Genomic DNA, 23,961 nt, shown 5'->3' on the forward strand with positions numbered 1-23,961 from the left:
ATCCAATGATTGCTTTCTGAATGTTTCACTAAAAGTCACTCTAGTTCATAATATATTTTGCTAATAGACAGACAGGGTTGACCCAAACATTTACTGCCTGTTTTGAGTGAAATTATTGCACAACGTGTTGCACTCAAAATATATGTTAGAGATCATGCTCTGCTACTACCACACCTAATTTTTGCTTAGTATCTGTAAAATTGATTGAGTTACAGACAGTTATGTGTTTTTAAGTTTCAGTTGGCTGTGGTAGCCATCTTTAATGGGATTCAACTAGTGACCTTCAGAAGGTCACTAGTTGTACATGTACAACAAATGATTCCTTTCTGAGAGTTTAATTAACCCTCCTGAAGCTCTCAAAAGAGAGAGACAAAGAGGTAGAGAAGCCCTTGTAACTTTGGGTCAATTTGACCCGAAGGCTACAGGAGGGTTCAAATCGGTCCTCTGCTTCAAGAGATATTTTGTTATCAGTCCAGACAAATGAACACAAACCTCATACTTATCACTCTGCCTTTGGTGACGGGCAATAAATCTGACATTAAAATAATTCAAAATAAGAGATTGTCTTTAAGTCTGGAGTTTGTGGAGCTTACTCTTAAGGTTCTGCAGGTTTTTATTTTCACATTGATGCAACATGATTCACCTCAGAGTCTTTTTCTGTTAATACAGTTTGTTTCTGATGCTGAAAGACAAATATATTAACATTTATAATTTAAGGATACAGAACAAATGGAGCAACATTATTTATAAAAATGTCATGAAGAAACCATCTTTTTCATTTCAGCTGGTGTCTTTCTAAATATCACAGTGGACCAACAACACAAACCCAAGCTTTGAAACTGCAGCTTTATTAGAAATATCATCTATGGCAACAGGTTGCGTTGTGAGGTTTTGGGTATTCCTTTGTTGAGTTTTGTTATCTTGTTTTCCTTTTTGTACTTCCTGTTTCCAGTGGTTTTCCACTTTTCCTCATTTTTCAACCGGTTTTGCTGCCATGCCCACCTCCACCTGACAGTAATGAGTTTCACGCACCTGTGCCCACATACCTATTATCCTCTGTGTTTTTTAAGTCAGGTCTTCTCCTCCACTCTCCGCTGGTTCATTGCTTTTGGTTCCCTGCTCGTTGCCCTTTGCTCATGTTTTATCGCTCCTTGCTTCATTTATTTATGTTTGTACTTAGTTTCAGTTTTGCTGCCAAGTCAGCCTTTTTTGTTTTTGTTTGTTTTATTTTCATAAATTAGTTTTCTCTATAATGAGTCTGCACTCTGGGTTCGCCTCCTTCCCCACCCAGCATGACATGCCTGATCATAGTAAGCTAGAAGATGTCTAATATAAGGTCAGAACACACTCTGATTGGAAACATTCAGCCTTTTGAATACATTTTGTTGATGACCCCTGTCTATCTCATCTCCCATTGTCTAAACAATGTTCTGAAAATGGAATGAACCTAATTTACATTTTTTAGGCACACCAAATAATAATATTCATTTCCCTTTCTCTCTGTTGTTGTTGTCTATGTCTGTCAGGGTGATCCGGACCTCCACCTACTTGCTGTATTCTCTGCACATCAACGCTTGTCTCTTTTACTGGGGTTCTGACTATGAAGGACTGGGATCCACTAAATGGGTCTACAATGGAAAAGGCAATGCGTAAGAACTCATCCTCACTATAAGAACACAACAAAGCTGCAGAGGCCATTTACTCCTGAACGCCCCAAGAGCTTTACAGATTCATGGGATTTTAATAAATAATGCTGCAGCAGGATGGGTTGATGACCCGGTATGGTTCAAGTCACACAGGGTTCTCTGTTCACTGGGTTCTATCCTCAAGTCTCTGTCCTCAGGGATTTAACTCCAAGGTTCTGTTCTCAGTACTCTGTTCTCGGGGTTCTGTTTTCAGGATTCAGACTTCAGGGTTTGATCTTCTGGGTTCTGTTCACAAGGTACTGTCCAAAGCAGGAGTGGCCAATCCTGGTCCTCGAGGGCCACTGTCCTGCATGTTTTACTTGTTTCTCTGCTCCAACACACTTGATTCAGTGGTTAAATCACCTCTTCATGTTCTGCAGAAGCCTGTTAATGACACACTGATTCAAATCAGGTGTGTTGGAGCAGAGAAACAAGTAAAACTTGCAGGATGGTGGCCCTTGAGGACCAGGATTGGCCATCCCTGGTCTAAAGGGTTCTATATTCTCTAGGTTCTGTCCTCAGAGTTCTGTCTTTAGGGGTCTGAACACAAGGTTCTGTCCTCAGGGTTCTATTATCAAAGTTTTGTCCTCAAGGTTCTGTAAACATGAATCTGTTGTCAGGATTCTGTCCTTAGAGTTTTGTTCTTGAGAATGTCCCTAGGGTTCTGACCACTGAGTTCTGATCTCGGAGTGTCCTCAAAATTTTGTGATTTGAATTCTGTTCTATTATTTAAACGTGATCTTGCCAAAAGATCTGAAATTTACATGGCATATAACATGATCTTTACACAGTTTTACTTTTAAATTGTGTATGGGTCATACTTGACAATAGTAATATTAATTTCTATGTCAGAAATTGAAAGACTTGGAAAAACCAAACTTTTTTTCATAGGGGTTTGCACTAAGTATTGTATGATTGGTCAGAAGTTGTTCTAGGTGTGTTTATGCAAAAAAGTCAGTGAGCTTTAATGGAGTCAATTTTCTTTTACTGCTCCTCTGAGAAGTAGCTGGAGGCTGTTAGAAAATACAGCCGTCTTAAAAAGACAGAGGAGACCACACACAGGTGGCTCTTCGGGGCTGTTATGGCCGGCAGGAAATACACCTCGTCCAGGCAGCATAGAGACATGTTTGCTTTGTTTGCTCAGTATAGTGCACTGTCAAATTTGCAAATCCCAAATGGCGTTTACTGTCTCAGTCTGTTTAATAATGTCTGATCAAGGAAAGCAAAAATCTGTGCTGGGATGGGACATGTGAGTGGAGAAGCTGGCGTGAAGAAACCCGTTCTGATGCATGATGTTACCTGGTCTTTAACCCTGCAACTCATAATTAATGATTTTCTTAGATAAAAACCATCAGATTAAAGTAAAACCTTTTTTGTCTAATAAAATGCTTATTATTTACCTTTATAGTTACATTCGTTGTTACTACTTTGCTGTGAAAACACTGATCACCATCGGAGGACTGCCGGACCCCACCACTGTCTTTGAGATCTGCTTCCAGCTCATCAACTACTTTGTTGGTGTCTTTGCTTTCTCCATCATGATTGGCCAGGTCAGTCTAAAACCAGCTTATTTAAGGGGTTAATCTGTTTTGGGGAGTTGGCTTGAGAGTAAAACAGGGTACTGTCTGGTTTTAGTAAAATTCCTTTGTTTTAGATGAGGGATGTAGTTGGAGCAGCAACTGCCGGGGAGAACTACTACCGAGCCTGTATGGACAGCACTGTCAAGTACATGAACTCCTATAGCATTCCTCGAGAAGTTCAGAACCGCATCAAAACCTGGTATGACTACACCTGGAAGATCCAGGGCATGCTGGGTAAGGAACCAGACACAAACACACACTCAGTGTTTGGTCTTCGTGTTGAGAAAAGATGGAGTTGTAGCTGTTTCATTTAAACCTTTTTAAAGACAATACATGATCTGTTAGTGCTCGGAGTACAGTATATATGAGTTTTAGATGTATAGCCATTAATTATTTTCTGAGAAATTCAATCATATATATGTCAAGTGATATATAAGATATTTTGTTAACAAAAATAAAGACTTGACACCAATACTGACCGTGCAATCTATTAGTGCCACACCAAATTTTAATTTAATTTTTGTAAAATTGGCTAAGTTAAAGCAGGTTTTGTGTTTTCTAAGGGTGCTTTGCTATCTTGAATTGGGTTAACCTTAAAATTTAATAAGCTGCAAATGTACATCCAATGATTACTTTCTGAGAGTTTCATTAAAATCTGTGCAGTGGCTCATGAGACAAAAAACACACACAGACGCAGGCAAAAACATTATTCATTTGCCTTTGCCATCTATTTGACTTCCATACAAAAAGAAAATGCTTGCAAAGACTCAATGTTTGAACCATATAAATAGGGAACAGTCGTAAAAAGGATGGACAAACAGCAGGTGGAAAATCAGACCCATCTGAAGGACTTTGACTAAAAGATGTTTGTGTGATGAAAACCTCTCTACCTGAATGCATTGCAGTGCATTCATGGTGACTGTGGGGTTTCTTGTTCAGATGAACAGGAGCTGTTGGTGCAGCTTCCTACTAAGATGAGGATGGACATTGCAGTGGACGTGAACTACTCCATCGTCAGTAAAGTGGCCCTGTTTCAGGTCAGAACCATGAAACAGAACCAAAAGCTGATTGTTCTGTGATGTGCTGCATAGGCAGGAGGCATCAAGTGAAACATCTGCATGTGTTTCAGGGCTGTGACAGGCAGATGGTGTTTGACATGTTGACCAGGCTCAAGTCTGTTGTGTACCTGCCTGGAGACTTTGTATGTAAGAAGGTGAGAACGGACCTGAAAATGTGTTCAGGTGCTGCTGAGCTGGAGCCAACCTTCACTTGTACCGTGTGTTTCAGGGGGAAATCGGAAGAGAGATGTACATCATCAAACAGGGGGAGGTTCAGGTGGTGGGTGGTCCAGACCTGCAGACGGTGTTCGTCACCATCAGAGCTGGCTCAGTGTTTGGCGAGATCAGGTAAAACATGCCTCCTGTTCCTCTGGACACTAATAAAAAGGCTGCAGGAGAGACAGTCTATTCAACAAAATAACTCTTCGACCAAAGGGTCTTTATGGAGACCTGATCAGATGATGATGGATTTATTCAAACTGAAGCTGCACAAAGCTAAAGAAAAGTGCAGTGTTTTTTGTAACTGCAGTTCTGGCATCCAGTAATTATTTTTAAAACTGTATTAAATATGTCAGAAAAAAAAAAAAAAAAAAAAAATATATATATATATATATATATATATATATATATATATATTGTTTTTTTCAGAAATATGCTTACAGATGTTTTTTTTCCTCTTTGATTGATCAGTCTGCTTGCAGGAGGTGGAGGAAACCGGCGAACTGCGAACGTGAAGGCACATGGATTTGCCAACCTCTTCATTCTGGATAAGAACGACCTGGCAGAGATTCTTGTTCATTACCCTGAGTCTCAGAAACTCCTGCGTAAGAAAGCAAAGTAAGACCAAAAGGAAATGAACTAGATCTGTATCCTGATATGGTACATGATTGTTTTTGACGGGTATTTAACAAAATATATATAAAACTGATTGAGCCCCTATGAAAAAGAACGAGGTTTTTGTTTGTTATTTTGCCATGACACAGTATGTTGGTGTTAGACCTAGGAGTGGCCAAATCATGGGAGCTGGGGCACAGCCCTTTGAAAAAAAATCCTTTGACCCAAAAAGTAGTCCATCCAAAGACATAATGATATTATTTAATTGGTTACCATGCTGTGTATTGCTTTGTTCTATATTTTTCATTTATTATAATATTTTTAAAAGGAGTTTGAAATTATTTTTTGTGATTCATGCAAGTTTTTTAAAACATATTTGCAGTTAAGGAGCAGGGCAGATCAGTGCTTGCAATCATTCAATAATTTCTTCTTCTTGCTTGATTACAGACAGTTTCATTAGTTTCATCTGTCCATGGTTAATGAGATATTTTGCTAACAGATAATGGCAACGTTTTAAACAAAAAACTGAGGTGATGTGTTGGTAATCACTATCATCTGCAACCACATAAGATTATGGTTTAATATCTGTAAAATTGACTACATATTAATGTATAGTTTGTATATTTATTGTAAAAGATGTGGGGGCAGAAAAAGTTTTTTTGCTCACTTTCTGTGATTTGGTCACAGACCTCTACACTCTAGGTTAATGGTTCTTAATATTTTTCAGTGATATACCTCCTGTGAAATATATTTTCAGCCAAAGTACCCCTTAACCAGCACAAAGTATTGGTTGGAAAAAAAAGATGTAAAACATAGTGCTGTGCTATCACTGACTGAGTTTCTCAATTTTGGAAGTAATAAACAATAAATAATTTTCAACCTAAAGATCTATTTTTTTGGAGAAAAGAAAGGCATTTTATTTTGCACCAGTTTGTGTTTTCAGCAGCATTGCTGCTATGCTTCAACCATGCTTCTACTGTTTATTTATTATTCACTGTTCATTTCCTTGATGTGACAGTGATTGACAAGCACTGGCGTGTGACAAGAACCAGTTTGGGTCAAACCATCTTGATATGGGAGTGAATTAAACTTCTATAGATTTAAAATTGAATAGCCTACTGATTTTAAAATTAAGTTTAAGGTCTTAAGACCTTAGGAGCTGTCATTAAAAAAGGAAAGCAGTAAAGCAGTGCCTGATATTTTAATGACAGGCCACAGTTTATTGGTTTGGAACAAAATGGTTGGGGGCTTTAAAACAAAAAGGGGTGAATACATATACATTAGTTTAATGTTTTTTTAGAATTATATAACAGAAGTTTTTCCTCCATTTACTTTTGTGAATCCAGAATATTTTTTATCATTATTACTTACAATCAAATTAAAAATCTAATAAAATCCCAGGTTGTGACCCAACAAGATAGAAAGAATACTATGAGGGGTAAACTTTTGCAACCTATTGTACTGGTGTGTACACATGTAGAACTAACCAAAATGTAAAAAAAAAACAAAAAAAAAAACAGGTCATCTGCTATTATGGATCAAACAGTTTTGGCATTTCAAATATTGTATTTTGACAAACTCCTCCCACGGATTTTGAAGTATCAACTTTAACATTGTGGTGGTTCAGTGGTTAGAGCTGTCCCCTCACAGCAAGAAGGTTTCAGTATGGAGTTGGCATGTTGTCCCTGTGCATGCGGGGAAAAAATTATGTTCTGGTTTCTTCCCACAGAACAAAAACCTGCATGTTAGGTTAAATGACAACTGTAAATTATTACTAGGTGAGAATGAGAGTGGTTGTCCATCTTGTTTTTCTTTATGTGGCCCTGTGATGGATTTGTGCACCCTGCCTCTCACAAAAAGACTGCTTGAGAAAAAGAAACCAGTTCCCTGAACCCTGCACAGATAATGGATGGGTGGCTTTAATGTTGGTCAGTAAATAAATAAGGCATAGGAGATTAATAGCTATCAAAAGCTTGGGATTTTTCACACAGTGTGGGGATGGCAAAACCCCTTTTCAATTTAAGTTAATTCAGTTCATTTATATAGCTCCAATTCACAGAAAAAGTCATTTCAGGTTGCTATACAAAAGAAAAAAAACCTCCAAAGCATAAATTCAATTTAGATCTAGATTTAAATTCTATTAAAGTCAATTCATTCTAATTACTGTATAACACATTCCCATACAGTACATTATGAAATGTCAATTAATAAAAGTTATCTAATGAAGGCAGCCAATTCAATCTCTTTATAAGTGGTGCTAAAGGATCTTGAATGTATTTTAATTTAACAAAGCCAAGGCCTATTAGGTTCTAGCTAATGTTGGCTACATGATTGACTGCAGCTGGCAGATTTTCTCTCCAGAATGAAACAGATTTATTTGACAGCACTTTAATCAATACAAATGACAGAAAAAAGTACAACAAACTCAATTAAAATCTAAAAAGGACAGGAAATCAGTTCAGATGGCCAGAAACAACCCAGGAACCACCCTACCAAGAACTAGAAACTGCTGGAACACCAGTACCCCTGTCCACAGTGAAGTTTTACAATGTTGTGATAAAGGTACTGGCCCACTTACAGATTTCTTCTGTTTTTGTTCTTTTGTCACATTCAAATGTTTTAGATCATCAAATAAATTTTAATGTCAGACAAAAGTGATTTCATTTTTTAAGGGACAAAAAGCTATACAAACAACTTGGCCCAGTGTGAAACAGTAATTGCCTCCTAAATCAAATAACTGGTTGTGCCACCCTGCAATAACTGACAATGAGTATTTCACATGACTGTGGAGGAATGTTGCTGCTGGGCTTTGGATCATTGTCCTGCTGAAAACCCAGTGAGAAGGAATTTAAGGTCACAAACTGATGGCCAAACATACTCCATCAGGACCTTTTAGTAGAAAGAATAATTCATGTTTCCATCAATTTCATAAGGTAGTCCAGGTCCTGAAGCAGCAAAGCAACCCCAGAATGTCACACTACTACCACCATGTTGACTGTGGGTATGATGTTCTCTTTTTCTGAAATGCAGTGTTAGTTTGACTCCAGATGTAATGGGATGAACACCTTCCAAAAAGTTCCATTTTTCTCTCTTAAGTCAACAGAATATTTTTCACAAAGTCTTGAAGATCATCAACATGTTTTTTATTTGTTTTTGTTTTTTGACTTATGTGTTGTTTTTGCTCAACATTTGTTTTGGACTCATAACTCTGCCCAATTTTTGTTTGTTAGTTTTTTTTTGTTGAGTTATGAACTCGTGAACTCTGACCTTAACTGAGGCAGGTAAGGCTTTCAGAGCTTTAGATGTTGCTCTTGGCTCTTTTGGGACCTCCTGAATGAGTGTCACAAAAAAGCAAAGATGTAAGGAAACGGCACATCACGATAGACTGAGGTGGTGTTGACCGAGAAAGAAGCTCCTGCTACAAAAGCCACACTTTCAAGCTGGACTTTAACCTACAGCTGTCTGCATGAACAAGACAAACGTCTTCTGGAGAAAAGTTTAATGGTCAGATGAGACAAAGATTGAGCTGTTTGGACACAATGAAAAGAAGGATGTTTGGAGGAGCTCATATGGAAACACTGCACTAACTGTCAAGCATGTTGGTGGTAGCATCATAATGAAGAAGGAGGGCTCCTTCTGAATTGTTCAGCTTCACCTTAAATCAACAGTGTTTCAACAGGACAATGGTCCCAAACACACATCTGAACTGGTTTCTGATTGAAGAAAGCAGGCTAACATTAGGCATCTAGAACAACCTTCCCAAAGCCCGAACCTTAACCCAACGGAACATTTGTGGACTATGATCAAAACCGAAGTCCATGCCAGAAAACCAAAAAACCAACCAATTTTAATGAACAGCACCAAGAAGAGTGGTTCAACAGCTCAAAGAAATAATCATTTGTCCATTCATGCATTGCATCATAACATGATTAGAAATGTAAATATATGTGTAACTATATGCCCTAGGCAAACAAAATCAAATTGGCTTATGTTAAACAAACAACAAAAGATTTATTTATCATTTTAGTTAATATTCCCATGGATGTAGATTTTATAAATGATTTCAGAAAGCTTCCCAAATGTTCAATATGCTCACCGCCTGTCACACGACACAGCAAGTCGGTAGTCTAGCTCCTGCCAAACATGCTTGAACAAGTCTTAAATAAGTTTTTGTGCAATGTCCAAAATTGCTTTCCAGTTGGTGCATTTTTCTAGTTTTTTTTTCTTTCAAAAATGCACACTGCATACTCTTGTTTGACTATGTTTGAGCATATTTTAAGACACAAAAGGCATTTTTATTTCTAGTGACTGTAGATCTTCACCGTGAAAAAATATTAAAACTATGCATTAAACTAAGTTACTATTTACATATTTTGTTAAAAATTGAGATAATTTGAGCAAGAATTGGCTGATAGTAGACTATGAAATTATGTCAATTTTTTGGGGACACCTTGTAATATTGACATTATTATTTTTATTGGAACTAGTAATAGTTTTTTTATTGTTTTATTTTACATGAAACCCTGCCCTGCCCCCGCCCCATAGTTCTCTCAGAAAACTTCTGGCCCTTTAGCAAATTTTGTTGGTGATCTCTGAAATACGAAGTCATAGAAACAGAAAGTCTCTGATTGGAGAGTTTAGGTGTCATCATCCTGCATCATCAAATCAGGTGACACAGAGCAGATCCGTCTCCTTTCTATTTTTTGTTGTCCGGTGGGTCAAAAGGCTCATGAGGATCAAACTGAGCAATATCAGGCTCAATCTCTAAATTTGTCTTGTTATTGTTGATGTTGAGGCGTCTGATCACAGATCAGCTTAAGGATCACCCACTGACGGATCTTATTTTTTCTTCTTGTCTGAAGTGCTCCTGAAATTAAAGCTGGAACAGAACCACCAGAGTCTAAAACCTCAGTGATGGAACCTCAGTGATGGAACCTCAGTGATGGAAGGGTTGTGGATTTATTCAAAACCAGTCCAGTTTGTTTCCTTCGTCTCTGTCTTCTTCCTCTGTCTGATCTGTCCTCTGTCCTGAACAGGATTACAGTTGTCTCTAATCAGCTCAAACTGGTGCTCTACTTTGTGTTGGAGATACGGGTCAGATCAGAGTTGTGATCCTCCTCGGATTTTCTGCTCAGGCAGACGGCAGTGTGATGTCCCACTTTCAGATGTAAACTTCAGACATCTTGTTCAGAGGAAAAAACAGCTCAGAGTCAAAATCCCTGCTGTTTTTGTGCTTGTGCAGGAAGATGCTGACGAAAGACAAAAAGCCTGATGAGAAGGAGGCCCAGAAAGAGGCAGCAGAGGTCATTCCTACCAGATCCGACACCCCCAAACTGTTCAAGGCTGCTCTGAAGGTGACGGAGCAGGCGGGCATCGAAGGAACATTTGCCAAGCTGAAGAAGGTCTACAGACCACCTCAGATCTCTGCAGAGGTACAAGGAGTTCAGCTCGAACAAAAGAGGATGGGGGTGATAAATGGAGGGGTGTTAATTCATGCCTTACTCATTTCTCTGCTCCTCCTGCTATTCTTCTTGCCCTCTTTATTTCTTTCCTTCTTAAATTCCTTCGTTATTAGGGTGAGAAATATTGTAATACTGTGGTAAAACTTTTAATCTTTGTTACTGTCCTCAGGCGCCTCCCACCCTTTCTCCAGTCCCACCTCCGTCTCCGATGCACCGGCGCTCTCCAGCCCATCAAAGTGCAGCACTAGAAGATGGAGATGAGTCAGTAGCAGAGACAGCAGACAGCTCTGTCATCATCAGGATGACGCCACGACAGCAAGGGGAGGAGGTTCTAACTGTGGAGGTTGCAGCAGCTGAAGAAGAGGCAGATGAGAAGATGGAGGATGAGAAAGAGGAGAAATGAGCTGACTTTATTCTTTGGCTTTTGTTCATCACTTGGCTTTCTTCTAAATAAGAAACAAATCATCTGTGCTCAGGTAAAATATTGGGCTGCTGTGGTACACAGAGAGGGCACTGTTTCACATGTGAGGAAACATCAGGTGTCTGTTATGGATGTCATGTCAGAAACTCAGTTTCACACAGCTCCTGGTTTCTATCCTGATGTTTCTCAGTGCAGAAACTGAGACTTTTGTTCACTGAGCTGATCAGTTTTTAGGACACATCGTCATTGGTCTGATGATGATGAAAAGTGAAAACTAACCTGTTTCCAATACAAATCCTAAAGTAACTCAAACTGATTTCAACGACTTTTACAGGCTTTACTCCCAGTTTCTAAATTGTTCAGGATAATTTCTAACCACTTTCCAGATTTTTTAGAATCATTTCTAACTAGTTTCTAGATTATTCAAGATTATTTTAACCAGTTTCCAGATTATTTAGGACAATTTATAACCGTTTCCAAATTATTTCTTATTAATTATTTCTAACTTGTTTTTAGATTCTTATGATTTCTACCCAGCTTTCAGATTCTTCTGGGTCATCCTAACCCAGTTTGCATAATATTCCAGATAATTTTTACACTGTTTCCAGATTATTCAAGCTCATTTCTAACAAATCTCTAGATTAGTCAAGTTTCTAGGCGATTAAAAATAATTCTAGATTATTCACAATCAGTTTACCCAGATTCCAGAATTTGAGCAAATTATTTTGAACCGGTTTCCAGATAATTCAAGATCATTTATAACCAGTTTTCAGATTATTTAACATTATTTCTAACCATCTTTCAGATTTCAGATCATTTTAAACAAAATTCCACAAATTTCAGGATTATTTCTAAACGGTGTTCAAAATTTTTAGAATAATTTTGAAGTTGTCAAATTAGTCAGAATTTCTAGATTTTTAATGATCACTTTAACCAGTTTCTAGAATATTTAGGATATTTTTAGGCAGTTTCTAGTTTATTTAGTAGCAATTATACTAGTCTCCAGGTTTCTAAGGGTCCTTTTCTAACAAGCTTTTACATTCTTCAGAATCGTTTCTAACCTGTTTCAAGATTATTTAGAAACATTTCCTCACAGTTTTCAATTGTTTCAGGATAATTTCTATCTAGATTGTTTTGTATGATTTTTATATAGTTTTCTGAAAATTCCATATTTTCTAACCAGTTCTCTAAATATTCAGAATCATTTTTACCAGTTTCGAGGTTAATCAGAAACATTTCTCAGCAGTTTTCAGATTATTCACAATCAATATAAAATGATTCCCGATTATAAAGAAATTAGTTTTTACAGTTTTCATATTATTCAGGATTATTAAACAAATTCTAAATTATTCAGGATTATTTTGAACCAGTTTCCAGATTATCCAGGATCATTTTTAATCAGTTTCTGGGTTATTTAGGACTATTTCTACTGAGTTTCTTTGTCATACAGGATCATTTTAACCAATTTTCAGATTATTCAGGATAGATTTAAACTAGTTTTCTGAATAATTAGAATAATTTCTGATAGGTTCCTGATTATTAAACATATTTTTACTTATAGTTTCCAGACTATATAGGAACTTTTCTATCTAGTTTCTAGATTATTAAGGCTAATTTTTAACCAATTTCCAGATTATATAGGGTCAATTTATATTTGTTTTCAGAGATTAAACAGTAAAGTTTGAGGTATTTTTTTCTTCACTTTGAAAATCTATTTTAACTATGTTCTGCAAGTGTATTTGATGTTGTAGCAGTTTTTCATTAAAATGTTTTTTTTTCCAGTGAAATCAGATCACATAATTTAATGTTTGTTTAAAAAAATGACATTTTTAGCTGAGTTTTTACCAACTTCAACAAATTCTTGTTGTGATTTATTTTTAACATTTTGTAATTTTCTGAAAAATTGTGTAAATATGGTGACAACACATCCTGCTCTCTGAGGAGTTTACTGCATTTTCATCCAATGAAAACATTGTATGCAGTTTAGTGAGCTGGTCCTGATATGGTCCATGGAGCACTTCAAACACAACAAACAGAAAGTTCATTAATCTTGAGAGTCAAAATGCACTGTGCTGTTTTTTTCATAGAACTCTTAAGAGGTTTGTTTTGTTTTGTTTTTTATTTTATTACAGTATTCAACAACAATCTATAATAAAAATAATATTTTAAAAAAAATTGAATAATGAATTATGTTTGGGGCAGCATGGCAGAGCAGTGGTTAGAGCTGTTGCCTTCCAGCAAGAAGGTTGCAGGATCACCTCCTGGCCTTTCTGTGTGGAGTTCACATGTTCTCCCCATCCATGTGTGGATTTACTCTGAATATTTCAGTTTCCTCCCACAGACCAAAAGCTTGTATGTTAAGTTAATTGGTAATTCAAAATTGTTCCTTAGTGAGAGTGTGAATGGCTGTTTGTCTTGTTTGTCCCTGTGAGATGGATTTGCAACCTGTCCAGGCTGTGCCCCGCCTCTCATACAACCATCGGTGAAGATAGGCACCAACTACTCGCAACCCAGAAAGGAAAAAGCGGAAAATGAATTGCTGGATAGATGGATTTATGATGTCACAGTTTGGGTAAACGTGATGTTTTGGTGACAGGATACAAACTTTAGAGCCAAGGTTAAATTCATCAACTAAACTGGATTTTACTGAAAACAAACTTGAGTCAGACTAAGACATCAAAGTAACAAACTCGACAAGCACTTTCTTAAATGCCTCTGGAGAATGAAAAATACTTGTAATTTTCTGCTTTTTTAAATAAATATATTTATTTAAACAAAAACAGTGCTTTATATATTCATATTCATATTGAAACAAGCATTTTATTTAAGAATACATGTCACTCGCTGCCTTGAATGCCAAAATTTTAAACAACAATTTCATGGGATCTGTTAGCATTTGAAGTAAGTGTTAGAGATGACTCTCAGCTCCTACTACACTAATTTTAGTTTTATATCTGTAAAAAAAGTTGTAGCCATTTAGTGTTTACTAAAGTTGATACTGTCATAGCCATCTTGAATGGGATTGACTCCAAAGGTATTAAGTTGTAAATCTACATCCATGGGTTATTTTCTGAGTTTCATTAAAATCCATCCAGTGGATCCATGAGATATTTTACGAACAGACAGGTTATGTATGAAATGGTACTTTCATAACCAACTCAAGCCAGGACTTAGACACCTTCTGGTCGCCTCAGTGTTTTTTGAATGGATCAAGGCAGGGGGGGTCAAAGCCAATCCACTACTGATGCTCCTTTGTGCTGTAAAACTAGGTAGTAACAGAGCCGAAATGGTCGACATATGGAAGAGTACACTGGCTTTGCAGTTTAGGAATGTGATGAAGTGATGATGTATGGTCTATGCAACCACCCAGTCATGAGATTGAACAACTAACAGGATTACTGAAGGAAGATCAATAATGACGCACAGCAACTTTGTATTTAGTTTTTAAAAATTAGTTATTCACAAAGAGAATTACTAAACTAAGTTATTTAATCATATATTGAAAATAATAGAAATATGCACGACCCACATTTAATGTGTAATAGCTGGTTTCTGCTCCACACCTCTTTTGGTTCAGCAGTGCTCATTTTACTTTTGAAACCTCAGGTCTCTGCTGGATATGGCTGGCTCTTTCAGTGATTTGTGAACGGTCAGGGGTAGTATGAACGTGAGTTAGTCTTTGTGGCCAGTTTGTGGAAATGTTTTGTGGAATAGTCTTCTGACCTTCTGACCAACTCCCCTTTCTCTGTGGCCCCCTGATGATTGTATTGACAGACAGTCCTGTGAACAGTCAGTGAAATGTACGAGTGTGTGTGTGTGGGGGGGGGCTGGAAGAGAAGATTCAGGAAACAGGAAGGGATTGTTGTGTTGGGCAGAGCTGGGGGAGGAAGCAGAAAAGGAGGGAAACATAAACAATGTGAGTCAGGAAGTTGCAGATTAGTCAATGAGTAGAGGAAGAATTGTTCAGATCTGAATCTGCAGATTTTTAAAATGTTTAAGATTATAAATGTTTGCAGACTGTTTAAATAAAGGATAAAGTGTTTGCTCCAACACAGGACGTCAAAGTTTCCAAACTGAGAAGAAAAAAATCTCTTCAGCTGTTGTGGCTGCAGTTCCACTTCAGATCACAGTGCCATGACTGCACAGAAGAAGCGCTGTTTCTCATCAGAAAACTGATGACTCAATGTTTACAGAACTCAGTTTCCCAGTGTTCAATGCTTCAGCTCGGCAGCTCTGAGAAAATTGGATGTTAAAGAGGAGACTTTTTTTTTTAAATTCTGTTATTTGATTTTGTTGAAATGCTGTGTGAAAAACTCCTGGAACTACAGGCGGCCATCACCTGGATCACTGATTATCAGACAGTTAGACAGTGTGTTCATGAAAGAACAGATGGAAATCTGAGATGTTGTTTTGTATCAGTTCTGATTCTGTTAAAGAAAGAAAAGACTCAGAAACTAAAGTAACAGAAAAAATTTGAATCTGACCTGCAGATAAATTTTCTAAATTTTGCTCCCAGCAGACTGCAGATTTAGCCCCATTTTCTCTGATAATCATTACAAGCTGATGTGTGAACTGGGACAGTCAAAGTGTGGATTAAACAGCGACAGCTGGGATATGAATTAATAATTGGTGGTGGCTTGCCCGCGGGCACTTTTGACTTTGATTTGAATACAGAGCCTCGTAGAATTTGCTAGAGGTTTTAAATTTGATTCTTTGAGTGTCTTTTTAACTTTAGAACAAAAATTGTTCCTGGAGGGGAAAAAATCAGCCACCTTACATAACCACTGGAAAATACTATTTATTAATATTTTTGTCCAGCATAGTCAATCTTTTAAAGCAATCACAGCTTGAATTGAAATCAATATTTTTTGATTTTAGCTCCTTAAAGACATTTAGTTTTACAAAACTCCACAATTCTGTTTTTCAGAATTTTTGACCAGTCTGGAAAAAAAATCTAGTTCAGAGTTCTGTGAAAATTTTCCACCCCCTGACTCTCCACATCTGCTATCTGATGAAGAGGCACTGTTTTCAGTCAAGTCTGCACCCGTCTGGGTACAGTCAGCAAAGGAGCTTTTAGTTTTTTTCTTGTTTTTTTTTTTTATTAGTTTGTTTTTGTTTTTTTGTTGTGCAAGTTAAGTAATAAAAATAAAATATATTTTTTAAAAAGATAACTGAAAGAAATGCATTATTTTATGATATTATGAATACAGGATCAATAAATGTTTTTATAATGACTTAGTTTAGTAGTTTTTTCCCAAATGGTAATGAAATGACTGAGAGATAATGGAAGTATTTGAAACTAATCCAACAAAAAAAAATTGACAACACCAAGAAAAAACTTAAAAATAAAATCACGAATTAAAAATAAATGTGTGGTGTTTTTGACCATAACATAATGTATTTTTTTAAATCAATACTCAATCTACAATTTTGTTAAACAATAAAATTTCAAAAGGATATTTTCAAAAAGTATAATAAAAAAAACAGCTCTAATCTAATTCCACATGGACAAAAGTTTAATCCTTTGGTGGAGTTAATTCCTCCACCACAATGGTTATGTTTTCAGTAGTAATGGTTTGTTTGTTTTTTTATCCATCTGTTTGTCTGTCTGTTAGGAAAGGAGGAGACACTGAGGAAACATAACTAATAATAATAATATACAACCACAAGGGGAAAAAACACAAATCAAACTATATCCTGAAGAAAACATAGGGCGCATGAAAACAAAACAAGCCAAATAAAAAGAAAGAACCACAAAAAGAACAACACAATCAACGTCACCTTCCTAAAACTCACATCTTAATGTATGTGACCAAAGCATCTCTTTTGTGGGCCAAGCAAACAAAGACCCTAATGACTCTCCATGTGAGGGGACTGAGACTAATCTGCATGTCAATCTAGCTTACTTAACAGAGAATTTCATGTAGTTTAAAAGACTGTAATGCTCCAATTTTGAATTGAGAAAGGTCATCCATCCATCCATCCATCTATCTTCTTCTGCTTCAGCCCAGTTTTAGGGACTGTCAGCAGCAACCGATAAGCTGATCTTAGGGATTGGGGTGGGCAGTAAGGCTGAACAACTCAGATAGATATGGTGGGGCAAGGTTGTTCAAGCATTTAAAGACAAATAACAGAATCTTAAAATTAATTCTGTAGTGCACAGGGAGCCAATGAAGGGACGCCAAGATGGGAGTAATATGCTCATGCCTACAGGCCCGAGTTAACAGGTGAGCAGCAGAGTTCTGGCTAATGCCTACATACAGTGCATTACAGTAGTCAAGACATGATACATGAACACTAAAACACTAAAACCATGAGAGAACACAGATGATCAGACAGAGACTCTTTCTTATTTCTTTTTTTATGGCGGTTGGCAAACAGCTGTCGGAAGTATTACCGCCACCAACTAGTAAGGAGTGTGGACCGCATGACAAGAAAGAAAAAAAAACAAGACAACCCACTAGATCCTGCAATAGAAAAATGCCTGATAAGTCCTGCTCCCCAAGTCTTTGTGCAATAAATCATCATCCATCCATTTTCTTTACCCACTTCTCTATTTTGGGTTATGGGGAGCTGGTGCCTATCCCCAGCAGTCACTGTGCGAGAGGGGGGGGACACCCTGGACAGGTCGCAAGTCCATCACAGGGCCACATATAGACAAAAAAGACAAACAACCATTCACACTCTTAGGGACAATTTTAGAGTCATCAATTAACCTAACATGCATGTTTTTGGTCTGTGGGAGGAAACCAAAGTACCCAGAGTAAACCCACGTGTGCACAGGGAGATTATGCAAACTCCACCCAGAAAGGCCCCAGGCCAGAAGGCGATCCTGCAGCCTTCTTGCTGGAATGCAACAGTGCTAACCACTACGCCGCCGTTCCACCCTGCAATAAATCAACAATATCTAATTTTATTTTCATATTGCTGAGATTTTGAATTAATCGATTCCTCTCATCCTGATAATTCCTACAATACAAGACAACATGTTCTATTGTCTCATCTTGTACACAATCACATTTCCCTGTCTGATGTTTCCCCATTATAAACAATGTTCTATTTAGTCCAATAGGTCCAATTCTGAGTCGTGATATAATTGTGTCTTTTCTTCTGTTTCTTTCTGTTCTTCACATGTCTCCAATTTTTCTTTGGATTTTATAAAACCACCGTCCTTTCTCCCTCCCATAACTTTTGCCAACTCTCGTTCATTTTTTGTTTTATAAAACCCTTTATTTTTGTTATGCTAAACCTAACATTAATGTCAACCAATGCCCATTTGGTGCTCTCCTTAACCATGTTGTCTGCCATTTCATTCCCCTTAACCTCGTGATGTGCTGGAACCCATATAAAATGAACTATGAGCCCCATCATTTTGATTCTATGCAGTGTTCATTGTATCTCAATTAATATATCTTGTCTACTATCTGACTCCATCTGTACATACTGATACTCAATTATTAATCCTTTTCCTACTTTCATATGAAACTGCTGTACAATAAACACTATTCCTATCGTATTATCTGTATTTTTGCATCTAATATGCATCTGTATATAAATAAATCAATATTATAATTATATATATATATATAATTATAATATTGATTTATGTATTTATGTATTCTTGTATTATATATTCATTCAGAATATAAAATTTATCCTTCTTCTTCTTTTCTAACACTGTAAAATCAATACATGGTGGTACTGTGGGTAATGGAACTGTCTAACATACATCTAATTATTGGAAATAATTGTCCATCCAAAACTCTTTATTTTTCCCTTTTCCCGTTTCCCTTTTCCCAACAAGATTTAAGTACTCCTAATGTTGACAGAGACTCATGGCTACAGATGGTGTTTAAATACCTGGGGCAACAGGTGCAGGCTGTTGAGGTAATTAGGAGCTGCAAAGGCAATGCTCTCAGCTCTGTATTCAGAGTCAGACTGGGATATCAACCTAGAGTGCCCTTTTAAGAAAATAAAAAAAGGTTTATTCTCAAACTGAAACCGGGAAAGTATTGATAGATTTAAAAAGCATTTATTCACAAAGAAAAAAAAGAAGAAACCAAAACTTAATTTTAAATAATATATTTGCTTAAATATATATTTTAAATTTAAATATTTCTATTTTTTTTGCACTTATCCGGCTGTGATTTCAGCAGCATTGATGCTATGCTTCAACCATGCTTCCACTGTTTACATTTCTAAAGTGGGAGTGACAGTGATTGACAGGTGCTGCCTTGTGACAGAAGCCAGGTCAAACCATCCTCCTATGAGGCGAATCAGTTTTTTTTTCTTTTAGAATAATAAAACTAAAGAGCCTATTGATTTTAAACTTTAATTTGTGTTCTTATTTTATTAAAAGATTTAATATAGAACTAGAAGTACTCAAAGATTACAAACCTCCACCAAGGCCACAGCATGATTAAAAAATAGTGCGATTTAGATAATAATCTGGATCACCACCAAAATGTAATCCATTGTTGTTTTGGGACAACCAACATTTCCTGAAAATTTTATCCAAATCTGTTAATTAGTTTTTACCTAATCTTTGCAAACAGACAGACAAACAAACCAACAGACACAAAAAAAAAAAACTGAACTTGTTCGGTGGAGGAAACAAAAGTGTCAAAGACAAGAGACAAGTTTTTAACAAAAGGGGTTAGCTGTGGTCTTGACCTTTGACCCCATGAATCTTTTTACCTTTCACTAGGATGATTGGGGTAGGTGTTGGAGTCGGGGGTGTTTATATGATGGTAGCTGTTGGGTTTAAAGAAAAAAAAAGAAAAAACATTTGTAACAATCAATGAATGTTAAACAAAAACACTTTTTTATGGTGCTAGCTCAGCATTGAAAATTCAAAAAAGACGGTGTCCACCGGCAGGTTCGAGGTTTTCCGCCGCGACAGGCACCAACAACCTTGCAGCCACAGCTCCCATAAGCCGCCTCAACAATGGAGGCACGGATCATGGCCCACTCTGACTCAATGTCCCCCACCTCCCTCCGGGAGGTGGTTCGAAGTTCTCCCGGAGGTGAGAGTTAAAGCTCCGCTTAACAGGAGACTCTGCCAGACGTTCCCAACAGACTCTCACAATACATTTGGGCCTGCCAGGTCTGACCGGCATCCTTCCCCACCATCAGAGCCAACTCACCACCAGGTAGTGGTCAGTTGAATGAATGATGAAAAGTGATATTGTTCAAATAAAACAAATATAGAAGTGAATGAGAGCACATCCTATGGAGTGGGGAATCCTCCCCTGACGGTTGGTTTGTGAAGTATTTCTGCTCCAGTATCAGTCGGATTGATTAAAAACAAACACTTGATGTCAAGATAGCTGCATCAGGTTGGTACAAACACAGGGTCTTTACTAACGTTGCTAGTGTGACAGACTGAGTTTTTCTCCCCTCTCAGCAGAGAGAGAGCTCAGGCTTAACTTACTCTGAGTTTTTACTATATCCACAGGTCTTGTGAGTGCAGAACTGTTCATGGACCAATCACGAACAGATGCAGGTTTCTGACAAACAGAACAAAGTGAGATGTTTGTGCTGCTGGCAGAGCAGGACGGGAAGCTGACAAAAACTAACTTCATAGATTCAGAGACCTTCAGGCTTCATCACATTTCTCTCATCAACATGTGTGAAAGTCCATAGAAGCAAAACAAAGCGAGCCTGACCTGCAGAACTATCAAAACCTAGAGAACAGACTCAGCTGGAACCACCTGAACACATCATCGTCGTTTTTTATCTAGACTCACTTTTATTTACATTTTATATGACGTCATTCAGAAATCCCAAACACTTTAAATCTGCTTTGAGAAAACACGTGACTTATGTTGTTCCTCACGTGACCAGCCCTGATTCCTACAAAAGCTGTCATGTTTCCGCCCACATCCGCTTGTCCGACAGTCCTTGAAGGCAGCACCGTCAGTCTGTACACGTCTGAACTCAGCTCCAAACATCCCGGAAATAACCCGGAAACATCCCGGAAACGGTGCCTTTCAGCGGCTGAGCGTCCCTCCAGACAGCTGAGGAGTCTGACGAGTCTACACGGGGGGAGGAGGAGGAGAAGGAGGCGCTGCGGGACCAGCAGGAGGTAAGGAGAACTCTGCTGTCTTCCAACTGTCCTTCTTCCTCCGCGGGTAGAGGACCTTTCTGTGCGTTCGGTTCTGTCCCGGGTAGAACAGGGTTCTTTAGGACTTTTGTGTGTGTGTGTGCGTGCGTGCGTCTGTTCGGTTCTGTCCTTTGTAGAACCGGGTCCTGTCGGTTCCCCCACAGCTTCCAGCAGCTTCTCAGCTCTTTTCATCAGAACAAAAGCTCTGGGCTCACCTGGTCCCGCTGCAGGAGTTGCACGTGTTGGTTTCCATGGTGATTGTGACGTCGGCTGTGGTACTGATGATCAGGTTATTTTTCCCCGTCAGTTAACTGAACTGATCCATATAAACAAAATGAAGAACCCTGTTCTGTCGGGTCGGGTTGTTCTGAGGACCTGTGTCCAGTGTGACAGTGAATAAATGAGTTGTCTGTATTTCAATCAAATCAAACATTTTAAAAAGCCAAAGAAAAGAGAACTTGATCCTAAACACTGAAGGGTGTAGCAGTCCATGTGTTGGTACTGGGTTGGGTATTTGTGGTACCATGCTAAAGTGGTGTATGTCTATCAGGCTGACAGAACCACGTGCATCAATATAGCTGGTTCTTAAACCTCCTCTGGTCCTAATGTCTTTTGGAGTTCCACAAGGCTCAGTCTTTGGTCCCCTTCTTTTTTCTTTTTATCTGCTTCCTTTGTGTTCAAATCTTAGAAAGCATGGGCTCTTTTTCATTGTTATGCTGACAGTCATTTATTTAATAAATATATAAAAATACATAACATGTCACTGGGGGGAAAAAGGATGCCCTCTTGGTTAAGGCACTACTATTGTGTCTTGAAGACATCAAATGACCCTAAACTTCTGGAATTGTAATGACAAAAAAACAGAAATGATGGTGTTTGGTCCTAGTGGCTCCTGTGAACCTCCTCCTGTTGATTTGGACCCTGTGGTGCTGTATGTAAAGCCAGCAGTTTCTAATTTGAGTTTTGAAATAGACAGTGGTTTTAAATTGGGATGGGAGCAGTGGTCAAGTCTAGTTTTTATCATCCCAAGCAGCTAACAAAGGTAAATCTGATTCTTTTAACAGTAATTCATACCTTCATCACATCATTCTTGATTCCTATAATGCTCTTTACCTTGGAGTCAGCCGGTCCTCCCAAATGTCTCCAGTTGATCCAGAATACTGCTGCTCGACTTCTAACTGGAGTTCATAAGAGGGAGTGCATCACCCCCACTTCCTTCTCTGCCTACTTGTGTGTTTTTGAGTTCATTTTAAGATTCTTTTATTGTTTTTAAAATGTTAAATGGACTTGGCCTGTCCTACCTCTGTGAACTGCTTCACCTGTACTCTCCTGCTCAGTGCCTCAGGTTAGCTGATCAGCTGCTCTTGGAGGTGCTGAGGTCTAAACGGAGTCTCAGAGGGGACGCAGCTTTTTCTGTTGCTGTTCCTAGGTTATATTAACAACCTTCCATTTCATCCCAGCGAGCCCTTTCACTGTCTACTTTTAAAACTCTTCTAAAACACATTTTTATTATTTTAACTTTTGACACTTGCTCCTGTTTGGTTTACTTATGTTTTATTGTTTTTATGCTTTAAATGTTCCTTGATTTTACATGTACACCACTTTGTTGCACTTGTGGTTGTTTTTAAAGGTGGCGGTAGTAGTAAAAAACTGTCCCAGTCCAGAAGTGTGGGTCAGGTGTTCTACAGGGAACCAGAGAGAGAATGCATCAGTCTCATCACGTCCATCGTAAAGCATCACCACCCTCACATCTTTGTCGAGTACACCAGACCTCCTTATACGGAACCACAGATCCTCTCATTGCTTTCTGGAGATCCACAAAGACACAATGCAGCTCCTTCAGTTTGTGAGAACAGCCTGCTCTTGGTAGATTTACACATGTCCCATATTCCTTCCATTTCTTGATCATGGATTTACCAGAACTCCTGGGGATGTTTAGGGCCTTGGAAATCCTTTTCTATCCATCTCCTGACTTGAACTTTTCAATAATCGCTTCTCTGAGTTGAATTAGGACAGTTACTTTAAAGGGATGAATGTTTATGCAGTTATTTTACATTGGTTTTTTTTTTGGCTGCTAGCATGCAAACTTGCATGAAAGACGTCTCAGTTGTTTTATGCTCTTCTTGACACAATCTGGGCTCAAACCTGCAGCGTCAGGATTACGAGACGGCAGCACAGAGCTCCCACAGCCCAATCAGGTATTTTACGTCCCATATTTTTATTTTGTTGGCATCATTTTGTAGATTTTGATTGTGAGATTAAAGTTTTTTTTATTTAATTTTGCTTTTGTAAAGAAGGCCAGTTTATATTGATAGTGATTGATCTGTAACTGCAATAACATCCAAGGGGGTGAAAACTTTTTATAGGCACTGTAACTCGTGTCACACTGATTTCATCAGATCTTGGTTTGAACAGAGTCAGTTTTAAGAACCCGGCTGCTTTTGTGTTTCTTCTCAGTCTCTGACGTTCCTTCATCCAGTTCCTCCTCCCAGAATTTTCCAGCTGAAACATCTGATTTGAATTCCGGGTTCTGAGAACAGAGTTGATCCAGTATCGCACAAGACCCTCTTTTTTTTTTTTTTTTTTTTTCTGGCCGGGATGAGATTGTTTTAAATATCTTGTTTTGGTTTACATTGAAGTGCATCTGATGTTATTTTGTACAGAAACGCTCTCAGCAGTTTTTGTCCTTGAATTTGAGAAACGTACATAAGTTTCTGTGGAGCAGTGTTCGTGTCACATAACTCTGTAGATATCGGACCTCAGATCAGTTCAGTGTCTGACTGAAGAACCAGACAGATTAACTGTGCTTTTCTGAG

General features: G+C 38.0%; 2 protein-coding genes across 2 annotated transcripts in view; both read left to right on the forward strand.

The window, feature by feature from the left end:
* The window catches only part of cngb1a (cyclic nucleotide gated channel subunit beta 1a), a 74,260-nt gene extending 57,910 nt beyond the window's left edge, over positions 1 to 16,350 (forward strand). Inside the window, exons 31-39 of the mRNA XM_037979988.1 lie at positions 1,527 to 1,649; positions 3,094 to 3,235; positions 3,340 to 3,499; positions 4,205 to 4,302; positions 4,395 to 4,478; positions 4,553 to 4,671; positions 5,014 to 5,160; positions 10,400 to 10,589; positions 10,789 to 16,350. Of these exons, the coding sequence (XP_037835916.1) occupies positions 1,527 to 1,649; positions 3,094 to 3,235; positions 3,340 to 3,499; positions 4,205 to 4,302; positions 4,395 to 4,478; positions 4,553 to 4,671; positions 5,014 to 5,160; positions 10,400 to 10,589; positions 10,789 to 11,022 (1,297 nt within the window). The 3' untranslated portion in view covers positions 11,023 to 16,350. The remainder of the gene's footprint in view (positions 1 to 1,526; positions 1,650 to 3,093; positions 3,236 to 3,339; positions 3,500 to 4,204; positions 4,303 to 4,394; positions 4,479 to 4,552; positions 4,672 to 5,013; positions 5,161 to 10,399; positions 10,590 to 10,788) is intronic.
* A 4,583-nt stretch (positions 16,351 to 20,933) lies between these two features.
* Positions 20,934 to 23,961, forward strand: part of kifc3 (kinesin family member C3) — a 55,675-nt gene continuing 52,647 nt past the window's right edge. The window contains exon 1 of the mRNA XM_037979867.1: positions 20,934 to 21,127. The gene's annotated coding sequence lies outside the window, so the exon portion shown is untranslated. The remainder of the gene's footprint in view (positions 21,128 to 23,961) is intronic.

Source organism: Kryptolebias marmoratus, linkage group LG15, assembly GCF_001649575.2.
Source record: "Kryptolebias marmoratus isolate JLee-2015 linkage group LG15, ASM164957v2, whole genome shotgun sequence".
Lineage (NCBI taxonomy): Eukaryota > Metazoa > Chordata > Actinopteri > Cyprinodontiformes > Rivulidae > Kryptolebias > Kryptolebias marmoratus.